Genomic DNA, 19983 nt, shown 5'->3' with positions numbered 1-19983 from the left:
ATAAACAAAAATCATTAGCAAATAATGTCTAAGCTAGTCCGATAACTGATAATCAACATTATCTAAATTTATAGAAATATCATAATAAAACAATGTTGGTATAACTAACGTACACCAAAAATTTATGTATACGTATCTCCAATTACAGTATCCAAATGTAATGAAAAGTTCCTGTGGCCATAAATTAAAGAGGCTTAGGTGGCACTATTACTTTTTTCCTTACATTTTTATTAAATTGGGTATTTCTTATTTACATTTCAAATGTTATTTCCTTTCCTGGTTTCCTGTCCATCAGCCCCCCTAGCCCCTCCCCCTCCCCTTCTACATGGTTGTTCCCCTTCCCATGCACCCCTATTACCACCCTCCCCCAACAATCCCCTATACAGGGGTGGGTTCCAACCTTGGCAGGACCAAGGGCTTCCCCTTCCACTGGTGCCCCAACAAGGCTATTCACTGCTACATATGCAGTTGGAGCCCTGGGTCAGTCCATGTATAGTCTTTGAGTAGTGGTTTAGTCCCTGGAAGCTCTGGTTGCTTGGCATTGTTGTTCATATGGGTTCGCAAGCACCTTTAGCTCCTTCAGACCTTTCTCTAATTCCTCCAATGGGGGTCCCATTCTCAGTTCAGTGGTTTGTTGCTGGCATTCACCTCTGTATTTGACATGTTCTGTCTGTGTCTCTCAGGAGACATCTATATCTGGCTCCTGTCAGCATGCACTTCTTAGCTTCATCCATCTTATCTAGTTTTGGTGGCTGTATATGTATGGGCCACATGTGAGACAGACTCTGAATGGCCCTTCCTTCAGTCTCTGCTCTAAACTTTGCCTCCCTATCTCCTCCTATGGATATTTTTGTTTCCCTTTTAAAGAAGGAGTGAAGCATGATGGCTCCTTTCTTATCAAGATCTGAACAGACCTGGTGGGAAACAGTAGCCTTCCTTGGGAATATTCCTGAGCCCCAGGAAAGTCATCAATCCATCTGAGCTGCAACAGTGGGTTGCAAGGACACTTTATATATGGATAGGCCTAGCAGCTACAAGCTTCTCCCTTTCAGCACCACTAAACCTCCTCCCTCCGCTCACTGTATTGTGGGGATACTCCTCACACAAGGCCTCTCAAAGTACTGTGACAAGAGCCAACTAGAGATTTGTTAAAATGCAGGCCCTAGTTCAAGAGGTTTGGAGTAGAAATCTGGAAGCTCTGTATCTCTGAAAAGCAAGGGTGAGACTTTTTCTACTGCTCTGAAAATCAGTCTTCAGAGAGCAAAGCCCTAGAGTTCAGCTTGGAGACCAGAGGTCTCAAGTCTAAAAACCCCATGGCCAGGAGTACCTTGCATGGGATGGGGCTGAAGTGTAATATTAACTAGCGGGAGACATATTCTACATTACCGTCTGAATAACACCTAACAGATTCATAGAGGTGATGCACACAGCAAAGGCCTCTGGCAGACATGTTCTCCTAGAGCCCAGGAGAGAGAAGCAAGGTTTACTCACGGGAGAAGCGTGCAAGGGGTCTGACATTCTTATCTCCTGCTTCATTTGCAACTGGGGGAAAAAAACAGAAAACACAGTTAGGAGCAAGGCAGAACAAAGGGGACCCATAAACATCTCACCTAAAAACCTCACAGGTCTACTGTCAGTGTTATTTATTGATTATCCTCCACAATCTGAAAGTAAAGCCCTCTAGAAATCTAGACCCAACTGGAAGCTATTCCCTTACTGACTACCATTTATGGTGCTTGAAGGTGCTCTGCACACTACTGGAAGAGAAAGGAAATCTGTAACATCATACCCAGCTACAAACCCTGAAACCTACAGCAGCAACCTGCCTGAGAGACACACTGATACAATAGGGGTACAAATGTTACAGGAACAACCAACCACTCTGAAAGCTCAATCCATGGAATATAATCCACATCTGACACTACTAATGAGGCCAAGCACTGGAGACTAGGTAGACCTCATGGGAAAACCTCCTAGCATTATTCTACTAAATGAACATAGCAACAAGATGACTCCTAATGACATATGTTATAACCACAGATCAGTGTGCCATTCAACCCTCAGAAGAGAAGCTTCTTCTTGCAGTAGATGGTGATCAACAAAGAGATCCATGGCAGGACAATGTGCAGACAGTGAGAGACCTTGGAGGACTCAGCCCCAAATGGGATGTCTTCCTCAAACCCCTGCCTCAGGGGATCTATATGGGAGAGGAGACGGAAAGAGTTTGAGAGCTGGAGGTGGTGGGTGACTCCAAGGAAACAGCATCATCCAGACACAACAGAGCTACCGCACATATGAACACACAGAGACTGTGGCAACATGCATAAGACCTGCACATATTCCAGACAGATGAAAACCCCAGCCCAGAGTAGTGGCACTGGACACAAGTCCCTCTCCTAATCAAGACGCTGTTTGCAAGTAGTACCTGTCAGGAGAGGAAGAATCAGCTTTATTTAATGAAGAATACTAGGTGTATCAGTCCTACTCCAGGGTAGGCTTCATGCTCAGGAATTGTTAACTGAAACAAAACAGACTCCAAGGCTTCATCATCAACGTCTAAATGAGCTTTTGTGACTTTCATTTAAATATCTGAATAAAACTGGCAAGGCTAGAGCAACCTCAACCTAGCAGGTTTAGAGAGGTGAACCCGATTACATCTAACAGATTGCCACAGAACTGGTCATTCTTGTGCCTAAGCTTCCTTTAAGAGGCTGTCCACCAACATTTTAATCTATTCCAAGCTGCTAAAACAGAGCCTGTTCTCAGATCCAAGTGGGCAGGTCCAAGGTGAGCATCTCAGAAGATGATGGCAAAGTGGGGTTTGTTAAAATTGATATTAAATCAAATGTTCACAAACACATGAGTCCACAAAGGCAGGCTTGGAGAAGCTGCTCAGAAAACTTCTCTAGAAAACCCGGGAAGAAAGCTGCAAAGGTGATTTTACTTCCTCTAGCTTCTCTCCATAGTTTATATTTTGTCTTTTTTTTTTTCAGAGCTGAGGACCGAACCCAGGGCCTTGCCCTTGCTAGGCAAACGCTCTACCACTGAGCTAAATCCCCAACCCCTCTCCATAGTTTATAATCTAGTACATGGAGCCACAGTCACTAAGTCTACAATTTGTATCCCTATCACTTCAGACCAAACTAAGGTCCCTAGTATCTTGTAGACACACAAGTTTCACTTGCCTTTTCGTTTATCTTTTGATTTTGTGTGTATGTGCATGTGTATGCATGTGTTAAGTGTGTGCAAGTATGTATACATGCGAGCATCTGTGTGTGTGTGTGTGTGTGTGTGTGTGTGTGTGTGTGTGTGTGTGTATGCAGCTGTTTGAGAGAGGGTCTCTGTTGTTTTCCCCCTGAGTATGCCAAGATAGCTGGCCCCTGAGCTCCTGGGATTCCCCTGTGTCTATTGCCCATCTCCTCATAGATACACTCGGATTATGGAGGCTCCTGCTGGGCATCTAGCTCTTATAAGTTCTGGGGATTTGATCTCACACTTGGAGGCTCTGCAGGTATACACTTTGCCATCTTCCAGTCATTGCTGAATTTAAATATCCTTTTATTCCCATTTAAGATTGATATGTGTAGTCTTGTATATAAATCAGACGTAACTATCTGTGATCTGTTGGAATGGCACACAGGTTAACCATAAAACCCTGTTCATTTTAGATGAGGAAAGAAATGAAGACCAACAGCAGGCAGAATAGAAGCGATTGCTAATGCCTCATTGCTGCGAATGAAATTGTCATTGCAGGACAGAAGAAATATCAACTTCCTGAACTCACACGTCATTTTGCAAACGATGAAAGGAGTCACAGCTCTCTAGGCTTGCAAAGGTAAACCATTTAAAGTTGACAGTGTTTGTCCATTTAGCCTCAGTCTCTGTGTCTGGCTTTGAATCATCCCGTGAAATTATCCACATTCGCATCATTATACAAAATGACCAGCAGAGGGCGCTGCTATTGCACACATCACAGCATTTCAACTATAGAAATTGAATCACAAAGACACTTTAAAGGAAAAAGATTCTCATCTCAGAAAAAAGAGCCCGGGGCTCTTTTAGCATTCTATATTTCTTTTGTCATCTAAGGCTTCTGGTAAACCCACTACTGAACATATCCCCATTCCCTCCTCCAGGTAAAGTGGGCCTGAGGCAGGGCAGTGCAGTTGCCTAACCACTGGAGGACTCCTCACCTCACTTCGGCCCCTTACATGAACCTGATTGGAGCTAGACCTGATAAGCACTGGCTTTGTGAGCACTTGAGAACCTTAGCCAATTCTCTAGGGCTTTCTAGAAGAATAGTCATGTTATATCACGAAGAAGAGGAGCTGGAGGAAGAGGGAAAGAGGAGCTGTCTAGTTATGTGCTTCTCCAGGTCTTGAGTTCAAATTGTTTTCTCTTTAGACACTGTGTACCTCTGAAAAGGATGGAATGCAGGTTTTTGTTTTTTAGATCCTTTACTGCAGAAAGTGGTGGGCTACATTCACAGCAGGATTGCAAAGACCACTGCAGTGGCTGTGAAAAATGCCATCTAACTGCTGGCCTTGGGAAGGCACGTTCTCCCAGGGTTACTATTTCAGACCAAGTCTTGGGACTCCCCTCCCAGCTATCCTAGACAAGAATGGGAATTGCTGACCCAGATTCAAGTTAAACCAGGAGAGGCAGGCATCAAAATCTAGGCCATTGAGGTACCAGGAGAGTAGCTTCTACCCAGAAATAATACGATAGCCCAGAATGGCTGTCCTCCATGAAGTGCAGGCACCATGGTCCCCTACTGAATGGTTTTCAGTGATAGCCTACAAGACACGAGCCAACTCACCTGACCTGGAATCAAAGCCCTGGCACTAACTTAATCTTCCTCTGTGGTGTTAGTCAGCTTCTATAAGAACTGCCTGAGGTAATTCATTTACAAAGTAAAGACCTGGTTTTGTTCATTGAGATTTCAGCCCATAATCCAGTAGACCCATTGTCTTCCTCCTCTGGTACCAGATGGTACTGGTAGGAGGTCTCAGCAAAGCATAACTAAGTCACCTCATTACCAAGAAGCAAGGGAGTTGAGGAAGGGTTGGGAACACTTCAAGAGAATGCCTCCAAAAAACACAGGCTAGCCAGTAGGGTCCACCTTAAGGTCTCACCCTCCCCAGGAGTGCCACCTTTAGCACAAAGTCTTAGGCACATTGGCCTTTGCAGTGTTTCCAAACTCCAGTGACCACAGTTCCCACAGCATCTTTCAGCTTCACACCCTTCACACACTCTCCCTTCACACATCCCTCCTAGGCCTTCCCCAGACTGACCCCTACTTAGCTTTCAAATTGAGATGTGGCTTTGCACTTCCCTGTATATCCCATAAATGACTGCTTGTGTTTCACTTTGTTCCCATTCCAGACCAAGCTCTCTCCAAGAGAAATGCAGAGTTCAAATACAGTGAGTATGGTATATATCCAAGAAAATTGTTGCTGAGAAACTCCCAGATGTCATTGTGACTACTGATCAGGTTTCAGTTTTTCAGAACAAGTGGCACAAGTTGTAATCTACTTCCCACCCAATACAAGAACTTTAACTTAACTTTTTGGATTTCTGTTCTTTTGACCAATGACAGCCACTCTGAATAATGTAATAAGTTGATGCTTCTCCAACTAATGTAGAATGAATAGATATAAATGCCCCAGACAGCATCTGGACCAATCATCTCAGACTGGCTTCCGGACAGTCTAGATGAAAGTCTGATTCATTTGGGTCTACATGCTTACAGGTTTTAAAGACTTAGTTGCTAGCTCTGAAAAAAAAGTTATGCAATTCCAAAAATAAGTATATGCTGCTGGCCAGTTTCTTTGGGATGTAAGATCCCAGACACACCAGGCACAAGTGGACACCCTGCCCCAACAGTGGGTGGCTCTGCCTCCTGTCTGAGATGCAGCTCTTTTCTTGCTGTCACTCCAATTTACATGCTGCCCTCACAGTCCAGACATTCGTATCAGCAGGACCTTGGCCAGGGCTTAAAAAATGGAGCAGCACTACAACAGAGAAGAGTACTTCAAAAAGGGATCATGCCCAGCTTGACTAAGCCCTTCCATTTCAAAAACCATACACTTTTTAGTAGGTTTGAGAGCCCATTGTCTGCCAGCCTAGACACAATCAACTTCCTCCCACCAGCAGAACATACAAACATTATTTATTTTGCACTATACACACACATACACAAACACACACACATAAATACACACAGATATATACCACATAGACACACATTACACACACACACATATACATGCATATCACATTTACATATGTATTGCTCACACACACACACAAACCATACACAATACACACACATGCACAAACCACATACATGGACATGTATATACTACATATATACACTCACATACACAATATACACATAAACCACACACTCACACACACATACATATACATGCATATACCATATACACACACCCACATACACAATACACTCACACACACATAATACACACAAACCATATACATACACACATATACACACACCAGACAAAATACATACACAATATTCAACAAATATACATTGTATACACACAAGCCACATACATATACATACATTTACACACACATACACACACACATGATGTTGATGTTGTCTGGCATAAGGAATTTGAAAAGTTTCCCAAGTGATTTTAATATTCTACCTGGGTGCCATCCACTGATGTTGAGTATTTAGGGCAACTTGGTAGGTAAAGCAGAGCCATATTTTTTTAATCTACTGGGGAGTAGTGCTCTTAGGGTATAATACATATATTCATTCTGGACCTAAGACCAGCCTTTGATTGCATATTAGGCTTACTACTTATACCCAAAATGCCTCTGCTTAAGTAAAATTTGGCTGCTAAGGCTGCAGACATGACTGTAGAATCAACTGGCATCTTCTCATAGTATCAGAATCTTCTCTTAGTGAAGAACTATTGAAAAGAGGATTTGGCTCGTATCGTTGCCAAGTCGGTATGCATATCATGTGTCCTGAGCATTGCATGGGGGCGGGGCCACAGAACGTGCCTCTTAGAGATACACCAGCCTTGACAGGCCAGTTGGGTAGGTCTCTCCATCTATGTCTATACAAGTATAGTTGGTGGGAAACAAACTTGATAATCACACTGATCTTGGACATATCCCAGTTCCACTGAAGCAGAGTCCCACCGAAAGGACGTAAACAAGTTTTAAACAAGTACATTAGAAAGTATGTTGTGTGCACTAATATACCTCAGAGGCAGCATTCTGAAATCACATTAACCTTCATTTTTGGCATGTTTGCTACATAGTTCCTCTAAAATAAATAAATCAATGAAATTGCCTAAAAACAAATTTCCAAGGACTGTCCCTCTTAGTGAGACAGCGGGAAAATTAACTCAGAGCAATAGGCATTCCAACTCCAAGCACCAAAAGGGACTTCGATATCTCAGCTAAGCCACAAACAATCCAGGCCATTCAGGACAGCAGTGAATACAAGGAAAACTTGGGGAATCCTAGCAGTTGTGGCAGTAAACCAGGCAGGTGCACACTGCTTTGTAACCAAAACTAGAACCGAAAACACTGCCACCCTTGTTTTGAAAGCCCTGACACCTGGGTAAGTGTAAATGCAGCTGAGATGCTGAGAACAGAGGCAAATGCACAGTGAGTACCAGCCCAAGGTAGAGCCTGGCTGCCGGTGGGGCTTATACCCAGGCTTGCCTTTGCCTTAAGCTCTGGATCATGGCCAGGGACCTTCTCCAGGTGAGCTCCCTTGGGAAGCCTCAGGTGAAATGACAGACACAGTGGACCTCCCAGAGAAGAGAGGTGGAAACGAATGTTCAGGTGTCTTCCCTAAGTCCCAGATAGACGAAAGCTAAGAGCTGCCTAAAAGGGCTTGATTTCACCACCACCCCCCTTTAACTTGAAAAGACCCAAACAGCATCAGGAAAACAAGATGGCATATTGGGAGAGAATCTTTCAAAATCACTGCTAATTGCTGTGCTTTCTAAGTAGAGGCTTCCACGACAGCCTCTCATTGTCTGTCCCTCCAGCCTTTCTAGGTTTATTCCCTCCAGAAGCACTAATTACTTAGATGTCAGACTTACTGTCTTTCTCCTTCCATTTTAATCCAGGGCACACATAAGCATCCTCTGCTGAATAGGGAGAAAAAACCTATTCTACTCAGTGCCTAAGGCCTGTGAACAATATTTATTCAATTATCAGTGGTTAGACTCCAACAGTGCAGAGTGTGTCTGAAGCCAAGAATATTTGGAAAAGCACAGGAGGACAGAAAGGTACAAAGACATCAGTATCTTTGAGTACATGTAAGTGCTCTAAGGATCCACTCAGTGTTTCAAAAATATTTACCAAGCATAGAATGAATGGCAGTCTCCAGATAAATGAGCCCACTGTCCCCACTTTCACATTACATAGGACTATCCTCCAGAAAGGGTGAGTAGTTTTTCGAAGACCACGTGGTTGTGCAGCACAACCTCCATCCAAATTTGTTTAGAGTCAAATGTCATGTCTTTCCACATTGACTCTTTGCCTTCATAAAGGAAAGAGAGAACCCTGATCTGTTAGCCACAAGTCTGTAATCCTAGCAACTCATGGGGCTGAGGCAAGAGGATCACAAGTTCGAGGCCTGCCAGGTCTACAAAGTAAGCTCGAAGGGCAAACTGGATAACTTAGTGACATTCTGTCTTTGTTCTCAAAATGATTCTTTTAATTTGGGGGACAAGGTATTAAAATATAGCTTAGGGGTGAAGCACTTGCCAATATGCACAAAGTCTCGTGTACACTGTCTAGTACTGACAATGCAGAGGAGAGAGAGATAAACAAGGACCTGGGGAAGGGTGCACTCATAGAAGAGCCAAGCTACAGACTGACCTTCTCTACTGTTCCTTGCCCCACTGAAAGGCAAGTAAGTAGCAGACAAAAGAGTGAGGACGGTCGCCTGCCTGGTACCTGATACCTTGGCTAGGCCCAGGAGATGATCAGTAGGCAAAGCATCTTCACTGAGATGAACAAGGGGACCAGGCCTCATTCCAACAGGATTGAAAACCAGGAAAAGCTTCCTACAAAAACCCCAACTCCCAGATGTCAGTAGAATAACCCTTCCAAAAGTAGAAAATAACAACACAGAAAAGAAGCAAAAATTAGACCCATCTGAGTGGGAAGCAGTAGAGCGTGCCAAAGTGGGTCCATTCCATTTCATGGTTGAAGAAAGTGTCATGGCAAGAGGTCAGATGCCTTGTCCAAAACCAGACCAAGCAAAGCGGAGACTCGGATAGAACACCCGTGTCACCTGCTCCAACTCCTGCCTGGTGTTCCTGGAGAAGGGAACCTGCCCCCATAGACCCGCTACCATCATTTTTCAGATGCAAACAGAGTTTGTTTTGGCTCCTTTTGCCCCGCTTGGTTTAAATAATACTGATGTTTGACAAACCTGGAGTCTCTTCACTTTGACAAATAATAGCTGAACGTAGTGCTGGGTGAAGATTTCTGGTGCACAGACAGAGCTCACTGAGGCACATCTGTGACACTCATCAAAGCCTGTCATTGCTGGGGTGTGGAAGGTGACCAGGGAATGGAAATTGGGTAAGCAGAAAAGTACCTGCCGGGTTAGACTTAGCATAAAGTCTAGGACCGTAAGTGGGTAAGTGCCTTTGTAAAGTATGTTTTCATGGTTGTTTAAAGTAGGATATGCTATGTAAGGTAGCCAATTCAATTTGTTATCTGATTTGTTTTTCTACAATGCTTTCTGCAATTTTTGGTAGTATTTCCCTGCTTTTCAGATGTGGAAAGTGAGTCTTTGTGATCAAGATTGCCTAAGATAAAATAACTATTAATGTGGATCTGATAAATGAATTCAGCATCATCTTATACCAGAGCCATGAGCCACGATGCCCATCAGTGTTCAACATCTAAGGATCCATGGGCCTCACTGATGCACCATCGAGGCTGGCAGGAATACCTCCTTCTACTCTACCTCAAGTTAGAAGCATGGCAGAGGACGGCCCTATGCTTACCTGTCCCCTACAGAAGCAGACCTTAGGCAGTCTACTGCAGTCTCTGCCCAGAGACACAAAGACATCACTACCCTGCATGAGATTCCTCACTGCTGCCTTCAGGAGTACTGGGTATTGCTTCATTTTACTTCCCAGGCCAATTTGGCTGTCAAGCCAACTCTGAATCAGCCTCTTGCATAGAAGAGAACCAATCTGTCCTGACGACTCATTAGGACTCATCATTTGAGGATGGCTGAGATGGCGCACCTTCTAGATGCTTCTTTCTGGGAGCAGTGGCAAAGCCTTTCAAACATTAGGACAGCTTTCCTACTTGCTCATCTTGGGCTGAAATGAAGTATGGACAATGAAAAATCAAAGTCCTTGCAAGCTGTCATTTATTTGAGGGAAACTGAGTCAGATGAGAAGAACTGTGTAAAGTCTTTCTTCACTAATCCTGTTTCAGGTTTGCTTATTTATTTATGTCCTGCCATATCCTACAAATTGCATTTTGTTTTCTTTGCTCTCTGTCTGTGTCCCTTATAGAACAAGGTGAAATGTTCATGACAAGTGAAAACTGACTTAGTTTGACCACTTCTTTGCTCCCTAAGTAGTACTCTAAGAGTACTGGTACTCTAAGCTGTCTTACGTAGTAGACACGCATGGCTCTGATACTCGCATCCAGCAATTAGCTACCCTGCTTCATCTTCCTGAATCTCCTCCACCTGAATTGTGCTAGGTGCGATTGTGGGCACAACTGTGAACCCATTTGAGACCCGAGATCTGGCACCGAGCTCCCTGCGCTATCCTGCAAGCTGCTGTAAGAAGTGTTTAGTATTTCTGGGTAAAACACCCAACCACGCTATCAGATCTTGACCTTTGGGAACCTAGGACCTCACTGGCAAAATCTATTATTCATTCTCTTATTATTAATGTTATCCAAATGATGAAGTGATAGGGATCCCTGTGGTCTACAGTGAGTTGTGCTAGAAGGCTTCCAGGAAGACAGAATGCAGGAGATTTTTAAAAGTAGGGAGGAAGATGGGGTGTTTCCTGGGAGATAAGGGGAGTGTATACATTCTGGGAGAGAAAGCAGAATCATTTCTTTCACTGATCAGAAGAGCTTTGCTCTGGAGAATGAAAAAGTAAAATCATCCCCATGCTGGAATTCACTTGCTGAAAACTTAATCCAAGAGCAGCAGTGTTAGGGGATGGGAAGTAATAGGGGGTGACACCACCTCAGGTCAGAACCCTCATGACATGATTGATGTAATTACCTAGGAGTTGTTAGGAACTCACTTGTGCTTGCTGGCCCTTCAGTGATCTTCAAAGGTTCTCACCAGATGTTGGGCTCTTCAACATCTAGCCTTCAGAATCAGGACTGAAGTAAATATTGTTTCATTGTAAATCACTTCAGTGCACAGCGTTTTTGATGGCAACAGAAAATGGACCAGCGCAATGGAGAGCACAAAGATTTCTCTCATCACTGAGGTCTTTGTTCCTCTTCTCACATGTGTGTTGTATATGCTAATGGGAGTGTAAATTCATCTCCAAGCAGCCATATCAAGCACATTCTTAAGTTCAAGCACTGGTGCATTGGTCCAGCCAGCCGTCTCTGTAAAACACTGCTATCCAACATAGATACTGGTTCTTGTGGTTACAGTCCTGGGAGCCCCATCTAGGTCTCAGGTCTGAGTCCCCAACAGCCACCATGGATGAAAGAATGCAAGGATCTTATACATCTGTTTCATTAAAACACCCTAGTTACCAATCCAGCGACTAGACAGCCATTTGCAGTTAACAGGAACACAAAATATGAGGGAGATTAAAGCAGGCCAATCTAGCTGTTCAAACTAATAGCTCAGTACCCTCAACCCCAACAAAACATGAAAATCTAAAGAAGACAAAGAGAGACACTGGCATTTATTAACTTCATATTCCATGCAGGCACTGGTAACAGCTTTACTCCTGCAATTTCTATTTCAACACTATCTCTTGAGGTTAATAGTCAAGGAAGAGCTGGGGGATTTAGTCTAACCAGGATTAGTGAACGGGATGTCTAGGACTGGAATGTGGCTCTGCAAATTCCTGTCCTCTCTTTTCTTTGCAGTGGGCTTTGTTATAAGCCACACAAAGAGTGAGTTGGTTCCACTAAGAATCATGTGCTTGGATTTCCTCAAACATCTCAGCATCTCAAACAATTGGGCCTTCAGCTCTGCCTGAACTGTCTTTAAGGATCCCCCAAGATGACCCTTTATCCAATATAACAGTCCTTCCAACCTGAGAAAACCCTTCTCCTCCATGGTGAAATCTTCTCAGAGGCCTTCCTGTTGTCCCTCACTCAGGCTGTGACCCTCTTTCTTTCTGACAACCCTTCTCAGACTGGATGGCAACTGTCACATGCTCAAGCCTCTAAGCCGTTTCTTTTCTAACATGTAACCCAGCCATCTATCATGAGTCAAAACTATCCCATTTCTTTACCAATGAAAGTGAAGTCATCTAATCACTGGCAAAGGAGAATGTTTTCTTTCCAATAAGCATGTACTAGAAACACCACTCATTTCTCTGCCATGATCCTTACGTTAGGCTAATCCAAGTTTCACAATAATCAGTCTTTTGCTGTAGGTGTTTTATTTATCATCGGTGCAGTGCACAGGGATCATCTTCTACACCATATGTTAATAAGCCTCCAAAACAGACAGACTTGACCAAAGGACCATCTGTGGAACATTTACTATGCAGGTCTGTGTGTGAGGGTCTTCATTTCTAATAAGCCCCTGTGTTATGCCCTAGGAATCACATTCTGAGTCCTGAGGAGCTGAATGGCATAACCAACTTCAAGAAGGAAAAATCAAGTATACATCCAAAGAGCTTGCTGGGAACCCCTGGACTTTGAAAATGTATGCTATAGAATTCAATACTCAGTCCTGTCAGTTTACTTCAGCAATATTTTGGAGCTAGGGAATATTAAACTCAATATTTTTATTAGAGTTTAAAAAGAAAAGATCCTATAGTGGCAAGTCGAAAGGGAGAAAATCTCGGCATCTGTACAGAGGAGAAAGATGAACAAAAGGAAGAGAAAAACAGGTTGTTTGGGCTAAGCCAGCATAGAGGGCAGTCACAAATGGACAAGCAGTCACACGGTGGAGACGGAGCTTGGGAGAGAGTAAAGCATGCCTAGGAAAGTGTTAGTAGGAAGAATGGGGGATGCTTTTCTGTGCAATTGAGAAAAGCAGGCACTTCTCTGTGTGGCTGCTGCTCTGTGAACAGCTGTCTATTCCAGCAATCTCATGAGAAAATGAATTGTTATCAGCACAATGTTTCGAATCACCTAAGCGTAGATACTGATGTGTGTAAGCAGGAAAAATCACCTGAAGTAGAGGATGAGATGAATGGTGATGTTCTTGCACTTCACATGTATGACAGAAAAGAGCTAGGGTGCAGGATCGCTGCTCCTCTAAGTAGGCCACCAGCAAGATGCAAAGCTTCATGCATATGAGGATACCCTCAGGTCTGAGATTAGAACTCAATCTCACATGCTAGGACTAACCTTATGTGACTCCATTTTAATTCCAGTTTCTTGCAAAACCCTGAATTTGTGAGAACTAGTACGTGTGTGTGTGTGTGTGTGTGTGTACACACACACACACACACACACACACACACACCTCCCAGACATCATCAGCTCAGGCATGCGCTGCCAGCAATATTATGTCCAGAAGCATAAATCACCACATCATTACCAACTGGCCGTGGGCTGAGCAGATCAAACTGCATCAAACAAAGCTGGGTACAGAACAGCACGCCCTTGGGCAGGGACTCAGATACCTACTAGACAGAGCCTCCCTTGGCACAGCCATATCTTTTCATACTCTCCCTCCAGTCTAGCACAGGCTTGACACACATGAGTCACTAAGTAAAGGGCTGCTGAATAGTTCAAGAAAGCCAGACCCAGGCATAAAGAGTCCAGAACAAAGATGTCTCATGTATGGGACTTTCCTTCTCTGTCCACAAGTCAAAGCTTTCCTATGGGACAATTTGAGGCTTACTCTCAGCTTAACACTCTATCTTCTGGCCACACGGAAGATTGGGGACCATCTGGGAGACATAAACTAGAAGCAGGCAGGACACTTAAAAATAAAGGATATAAATTGCTTAGAAAGGCTTCCCCAGGGTATCATGAATCCCTATTATTGTTCACACCTGCTCCATTGCAGCTCCCTGCTACAGATCCCAGGAACCAGCATTAGGGCTCTTAAAACAAGCAGGCCACTTTCCCCCAAACCTGCTGTCTCCTAAGCTTTCCATCTTAGTAAGTGGCCCCATCTCTTTCTCCCAGTCCTGCCTAGAGGAGCTGACTGGGTACAATAGGATGTTACTCTTGCTTCCTTTCTTTCTTTACTCCTCTATCATAATTTTACTCGATCATAATGGCTTCACATGTTAAATAGCCTATCTCCCAGTCCTTCTCCTGGTTTGTCTCCTGGCTCCAGTCCAAGAGTTCCAGTTCAGGGGTTACATGGAGTGCAGGTCTTCCTGGTGTAGAACTCCAACGTGTCTCAGTAGGTGGGTGATGCCTCTGGACCCCTTCCTGCTCAGTGGCATTCATCTTCCATCCTCCATTCATCTATTACCTCTCGAGCCTCTAGCCATAGTGGCAACCTTCCATCTCCCACATTTGCCAAATACAGCCCCCATTATTTCCCACAGCAATGAAGTAAAGTATTTTAGGAGCACTGGCTTCTCATACCAGCTCTTCCCTGTGCCAGGCATCAGTCTAAGCATGTGCTGAGTCTGACACTTTTACCAACGACCCTGAGAGTATGGCTATCATCACTGCCACTTTTCCAATGAGCTAACTGAGGAACAGAGGCACTAGATGACCTGCTCAAAGCCACTGAGCTGGTAAGTAGCTGCGCTGGATTACAATGTAGATGTGTATGGCTCTGCCAAGCTGCTGCCTCTTACAGTTCATGCCTTGAACAGAAGCCTCCTTACTGTCTAAGACTCAACTCAAACCGCCTGCCTCAAGAGGGATTGCTCTGATCACCCTCTGTCTCAGTCACCACCAGGTCTAGAATTAGCATCTTTGCTTATTTGCATATGCATTTTTATATTCTAATCATACAACCTGAAACTATATACTCCTGCAGACTCTCTATATCTCAAGAATTCACAAGAGTGCCTGGCACAAAGCCCCATCCAACAACTCTTAAACCACCTCCTGCCTAAGTTGTGTTACTGCCTGGCTGCTGCATCTGAGTTTGTAGTCTCCATTAGGTGCTATCCTGTGGGCTGTCAACTCCTCATGGCCTATTTTATGGGCAAGCCAAAGCCTGGGTGAGAAATGCCTGCTAAAGGAGACCTCACCCCTCCCAACTTTGTCCCCAAGTCCTTGACCTTGTCCTCACATGCCTGCATGCTGTCCTAAGCTGTTCTTCCTTGAAACATGCTCAGCAGCTACCTTGGTTACCCATGTCTTGTCCAAGCCCTTCCTTTTGCCTTCTTGCTGACTTCCACTTCCGTAGCTAACAAATGCCTGCACCAGAGTCCAAGTGTAGTTACATCAGAAGAAAGAATACTTCTATGATTGTTCTCCTGTCCTCTCAAGCCATTTTCTACCACTTTAATGGAAAGACTGCACTTCAGAGTCAGATAGAAGACAGACTTAAAGACCTGAATCCTTTGCTGAATTCATGGTCCTCTGTGGATCTCCTTCCTTGCATATAAAATTAAATCATGATACTTCTTTATCAGGGAGGTGCACCATAGATGGAAAAAAACATAGGACCTCTTGGCATCATACAGCATTCATTTCGATAAGTCACTCAGGAAAAGATGGGTGTCACATGTGTTTCATGATGGTAGGAACCATTTCAGAGCACGATCATATCTTTACCATGGATGGGATCCCACATACTACACAAAATCCTCAGTGATCATGCACAGCAGTGGGTGCAAAGTGCCCTAGATTCTAGTTCCTGGGGCATCCAGGACACAGCAAGTCCAACCCTGTTATCTTTCTCTTATTAGTAACATGGGGGAATGAAGGGCTGGCTGGATCATTTTATGTCAATTTGACACAGGCTAGCATCATTTTGGAAGAGGGAAGCCCAACTGAGAAAATGTGCATCAGGCTGGCCTCTAGGCATGCCAGAGGTACATTTTAAAAGTAATAACTAATATAGGTAGGTCCATCCTAGAGAGTATGGCACCACATCCAGATCCTGGATGGTATAGAAAAGCAGACTGAGCAAATCAAGAGGAACAAGCCAGGAAGTAGCATTCCTCCACGGCCTCTGCTTCTTCTCCTGCCTCCTGGTATCTGCCCTTCGAGTTCCTACTCTAACTTTCCTCAGTGACAGATTGTGATATGGAATTGTAAGCTGAAATCATCCCTTTCCTCCTCAGATTACTTTTTGGTTGTGATCACAGCAATAGGAACCCTAACTAAGCCAGAGAGCTTTAGCATCTACACATAGGCTTGCCTGTAAAACAAGGCAAAGACAGTCTGCATGGCTGGCACCTATAACTTTATGTCATTAAAAATCAACTTTGAATGAAAAAGGCTAGGAAAACGTCACTCTTGTCAAGGAAAGCAGCTTGGACACCAGGACCTCCAAAGCCTCTAATCCAGTGATTCTCAACCTTCCTAACGCTGTGACATTTTAATACAGTTCCTCATGTTGTGGTGACCCTAACCTTCATAACGATAATTTTGTTACTGTTAGGAATTGTAATGTAAATATCTGTGTTTTCTGATGGTCTTAGATGACCCTTGTGAAAGGGTCATTTGACCCACAAAGTGTAACAAGCCACAGGTTGAGAACTGCTGTTATAATAGAAATATTGGCATCAACTTCGTTCCTTGAAACTTTTTTTCATTTTCATGTGTACATGTGTGGTGTGCATGCATGTTTTACATGTGTGCAGACACATGTGTGGGTGGACTTGGAGACCTGACGTTGATGACAGAAACCTTCTTTTATCATTCTTGCACTTTATGCGTGGAGATATGGTCTCCCAATCAAACCGGAGATTGCTGCTGTGGCTAGCCAGCTTGTCCTGTGTAGGCATCCTGTGTGAGGTCTTCCATGCCCTCCCTCCCAACCTGAAAGGACAGATAGGCTCGGCCATCACACCCACCTGGCATCCACATGGGTTCTAGGGATCCAAAATCCAGTCCTAACACTTTCAGGGCAAGTGCTTTAATCAACGAGTAATCTTCCTGGCCTCAACTTCATGATTTTTGAAATTCTATCAAAATGCATCAGTATGCATTTGTGAAAGAGCAAAGCTGAGCGAATGGTCAGTATGAAAGGCCTGAGGTAGAACACAACAGAGGGAGGGAGGATAACATGCATTGCTGTGCCTAATGAAGGATGAATGACAGCCATCAGAAGCCGAGGTGACAGACGCTATCATCCTCACTGTTACAAGCATGGCTGATCCTAGGCAAAGCAACCCGAGTCTCTCACACAGAATTATAGCTGAGGCTGTTCCAGACCATGGCTTCGGCCCAGGGTGTGGGGGTGGAGTTTCTTCAGTGCTGCTTTGGGAACCCATCTATGGTAGGTTGAGGCCTCTAGGAACGGGTTCGGAAGGCAGGGGAGCCCCTTTGTCTCACTGCACACTGTATTCTTCCTCCTCCTTGTTTGCCCTCTCTCTTCCCAAGCATACACGAGGAAAGCAAGCCTCCACCAATGACAGCTCACACAGCCATTCAGTTCACTCTGGATCACAACACTGTTTTGCAGTCTGAGGAGGGTATATGTGTGAAGGAAAAGATGGCCATTCTAGATTCAGCCCAGCTTCTTCAATAAACATCCTAACCAAAAGTGCTTTAGGGGAGAAAGTTTCATTCGCTCCCAGTTCCAAATTGCAACTCATTATGGTGAGGAAGTCAAATCAGGAACTTAAGTCTCAAAGCTCTACTCAGGAGCAGAGAGAAACCAATGTACTCAAAAGCCTCCTGCTTACTACTTCTAGCTTTCTCCTATACTACGTAGTTCAGCAGCCTCTTCCTAGAGAATGGTACATCCCATAGTGTCTTCCGAAATTAGTTCAAAATCAACACAATTCCCCACAGACATGCCCCACAGGCCAGTCTCAGCTGGGTAATTCCTCAACTCAATCTCTCTTCTCTCTTCCAGCAATTCTAGGTAGGGCAAGTTGACACTTAAAACTGACCGTCGCAATGGTCAAATTTATGCTCACCAGATTGGAGAAGTGTTAGGGCGGTCAGAGGAACAAATCTCCTCTGGAAGCTACATCCAGACTATACCTGGTTCTTCCTTATATGTTCTCATTCTTCCCCCTTCTCCATCCATCCCTTTAACCGTTCCCATGAAAACTATAAATAAATAAGGACTTGTGGGATAGGCAGTTTACTGTATATCTTTTTAATATGGACTCTGTAAGACAGGGATGTATCTGTCCTCATCACAGCCATATTACTAGCTTCTAGCACAAATCTGGCATATAAGAAGGCCACGTGAAGACACCATCAAGAACTATATATCAGAGCCTGCCCCACATGTGGCATATATATATCTCCACCAAAACTAGGTAAGATGGATGAAGCTAAGAAGTACATGCTGACAGGAACCATATATAGATCTCTCCTGAAAGACACAGCCAGAACATGTCAAATACAGAGGCAAATGCTAGCAGCAAACCACTGAACTGAGAATGGGACCCCCATTGGAGGAATTAGAAAAGGACTGAAAGAGCTGAAGGGGCTTGCAACGCCATAAGAACAACAATGTCAACCAACCAGAGCTTCCAGGGACTAAACCACTACCCAAAGACTATGCATGGACTGACCCATGGTTCCAATTGCATATGTAGCAAAGGATGGCATTGCTGGGCACCAATGGAAGGAGAAGCCCTTGGTTCTGCCAAAGTTGGACCCTCAGTGTAGGGGATTGTTGGGGGCCGGTTAAGGGGGCTGATGGACAAGAAACCAGGAAAGGGAATAACATTTAATATAATATAAAATATAAATAAGAAATACCCAATTCAATAAAAATGGAAGAAGAAAAAAGAACTGTGTATCTGTCACTGAACACAATACACAGGAAACATGACCCAGCTTGTAAAACTCCTCTCCCAAACCCTGATGGCCCTGCATGATTGACCAAACAATAGGAAATAATCAATGCACAACTCCCACAGCTCATTATGCACCATTTCTGTTCCCACCTTACTCTGTCTGATCACTTGCTCTCAAGCTCCAGGAAGCAATGCTAACAATTACCATAGCAACTGCAAGGACCACACGGACTGTCCACAAGGTGAGGAACTAAGACCTCCTGCCAAAGAGTAGCCATGGATGAGAGTGAGCCATTTAGGAATCAGGTCCCTATCTAGTGTCATGTAGCCTGTTGAATGCTGCCCTTGTGATATAGTGAAAGTGGCGGACAGACCCTAAAGCAAAACCTCCTAGATAAGCAGCTCTCAGATTTCTGCCCACTTGGTGACTACACAACACTTTGTTCTAAGCCATTAGACTTTAACAGGACAAAACAAACAGGATCAAACCATAGGCCTTGACTATAAAAATCAGTCATGAAGTTCCAGTGCAGGATGAAGTAATAGAAGAGTTAGAGCTTATTCCAGTGCTGATGTCTCGAAGTCCTGCAGACCTTCACCTCAGACCCTCCCCTCCACCGCAAAAAAAAAAAAAAACTCTTCAAAGCCAGGCCCCAGAGTCACCAGGTCTGTCGGTCCTATTTCTATTAGAGTTAGGCAAAGACACCTCAGGGACTCATGCCATGTGAAAGGTTCCTCAGGTCACCTATTTCAAACAAGAATTTCATTCAGCCTGTGTGGTTCTTCTTTTCTGGTCCCCAAACTCCTGGGCCTTCTCATTGCCTGGCAACCATGAGGCCTCTCGGAGGCACAAATGATTGTCTATGTCCCTAGGGCCCTCCCTTCCACTCCACAGGGCAAGCAGAGGCCACATTCCAAGGCATCT

At 44.2% G+C, this 19983-nt stretch overlaps 1 protein-coding gene across 1 annotated transcript in view; it reads right to left on the bottom strand.

The window, feature by feature from the left end:
• Positions 1-19983, bottom strand: part of LOC116904369 — a 214486-nt gene that overhangs the window by 36149 nt on the left and 158354 nt on the right. The window contains exon 4 of the mRNA XM_032907247.1: positions 1492-1542. Coding sequence (XP_032763138.1) covers positions 1492-1542 — 51 coding nt within the window. The remainder of the gene's footprint in view (positions 1-1491; positions 1543-19983) is intronic.

Source organism: Rattus rattus, chromosome 6 (assembly GCF_011064425.1).
Source record: "Rattus rattus isolate New Zealand chromosome 6, Rrattus_CSIRO_v1, whole genome shotgun sequence".
Lineage (NCBI taxonomy): Eukaryota > Metazoa > Chordata > Mammalia > Rodentia > Muridae > Rattus > Rattus rattus.
This window is presented reverse-complemented; position numbering and strand designations above follow the sequence as displayed.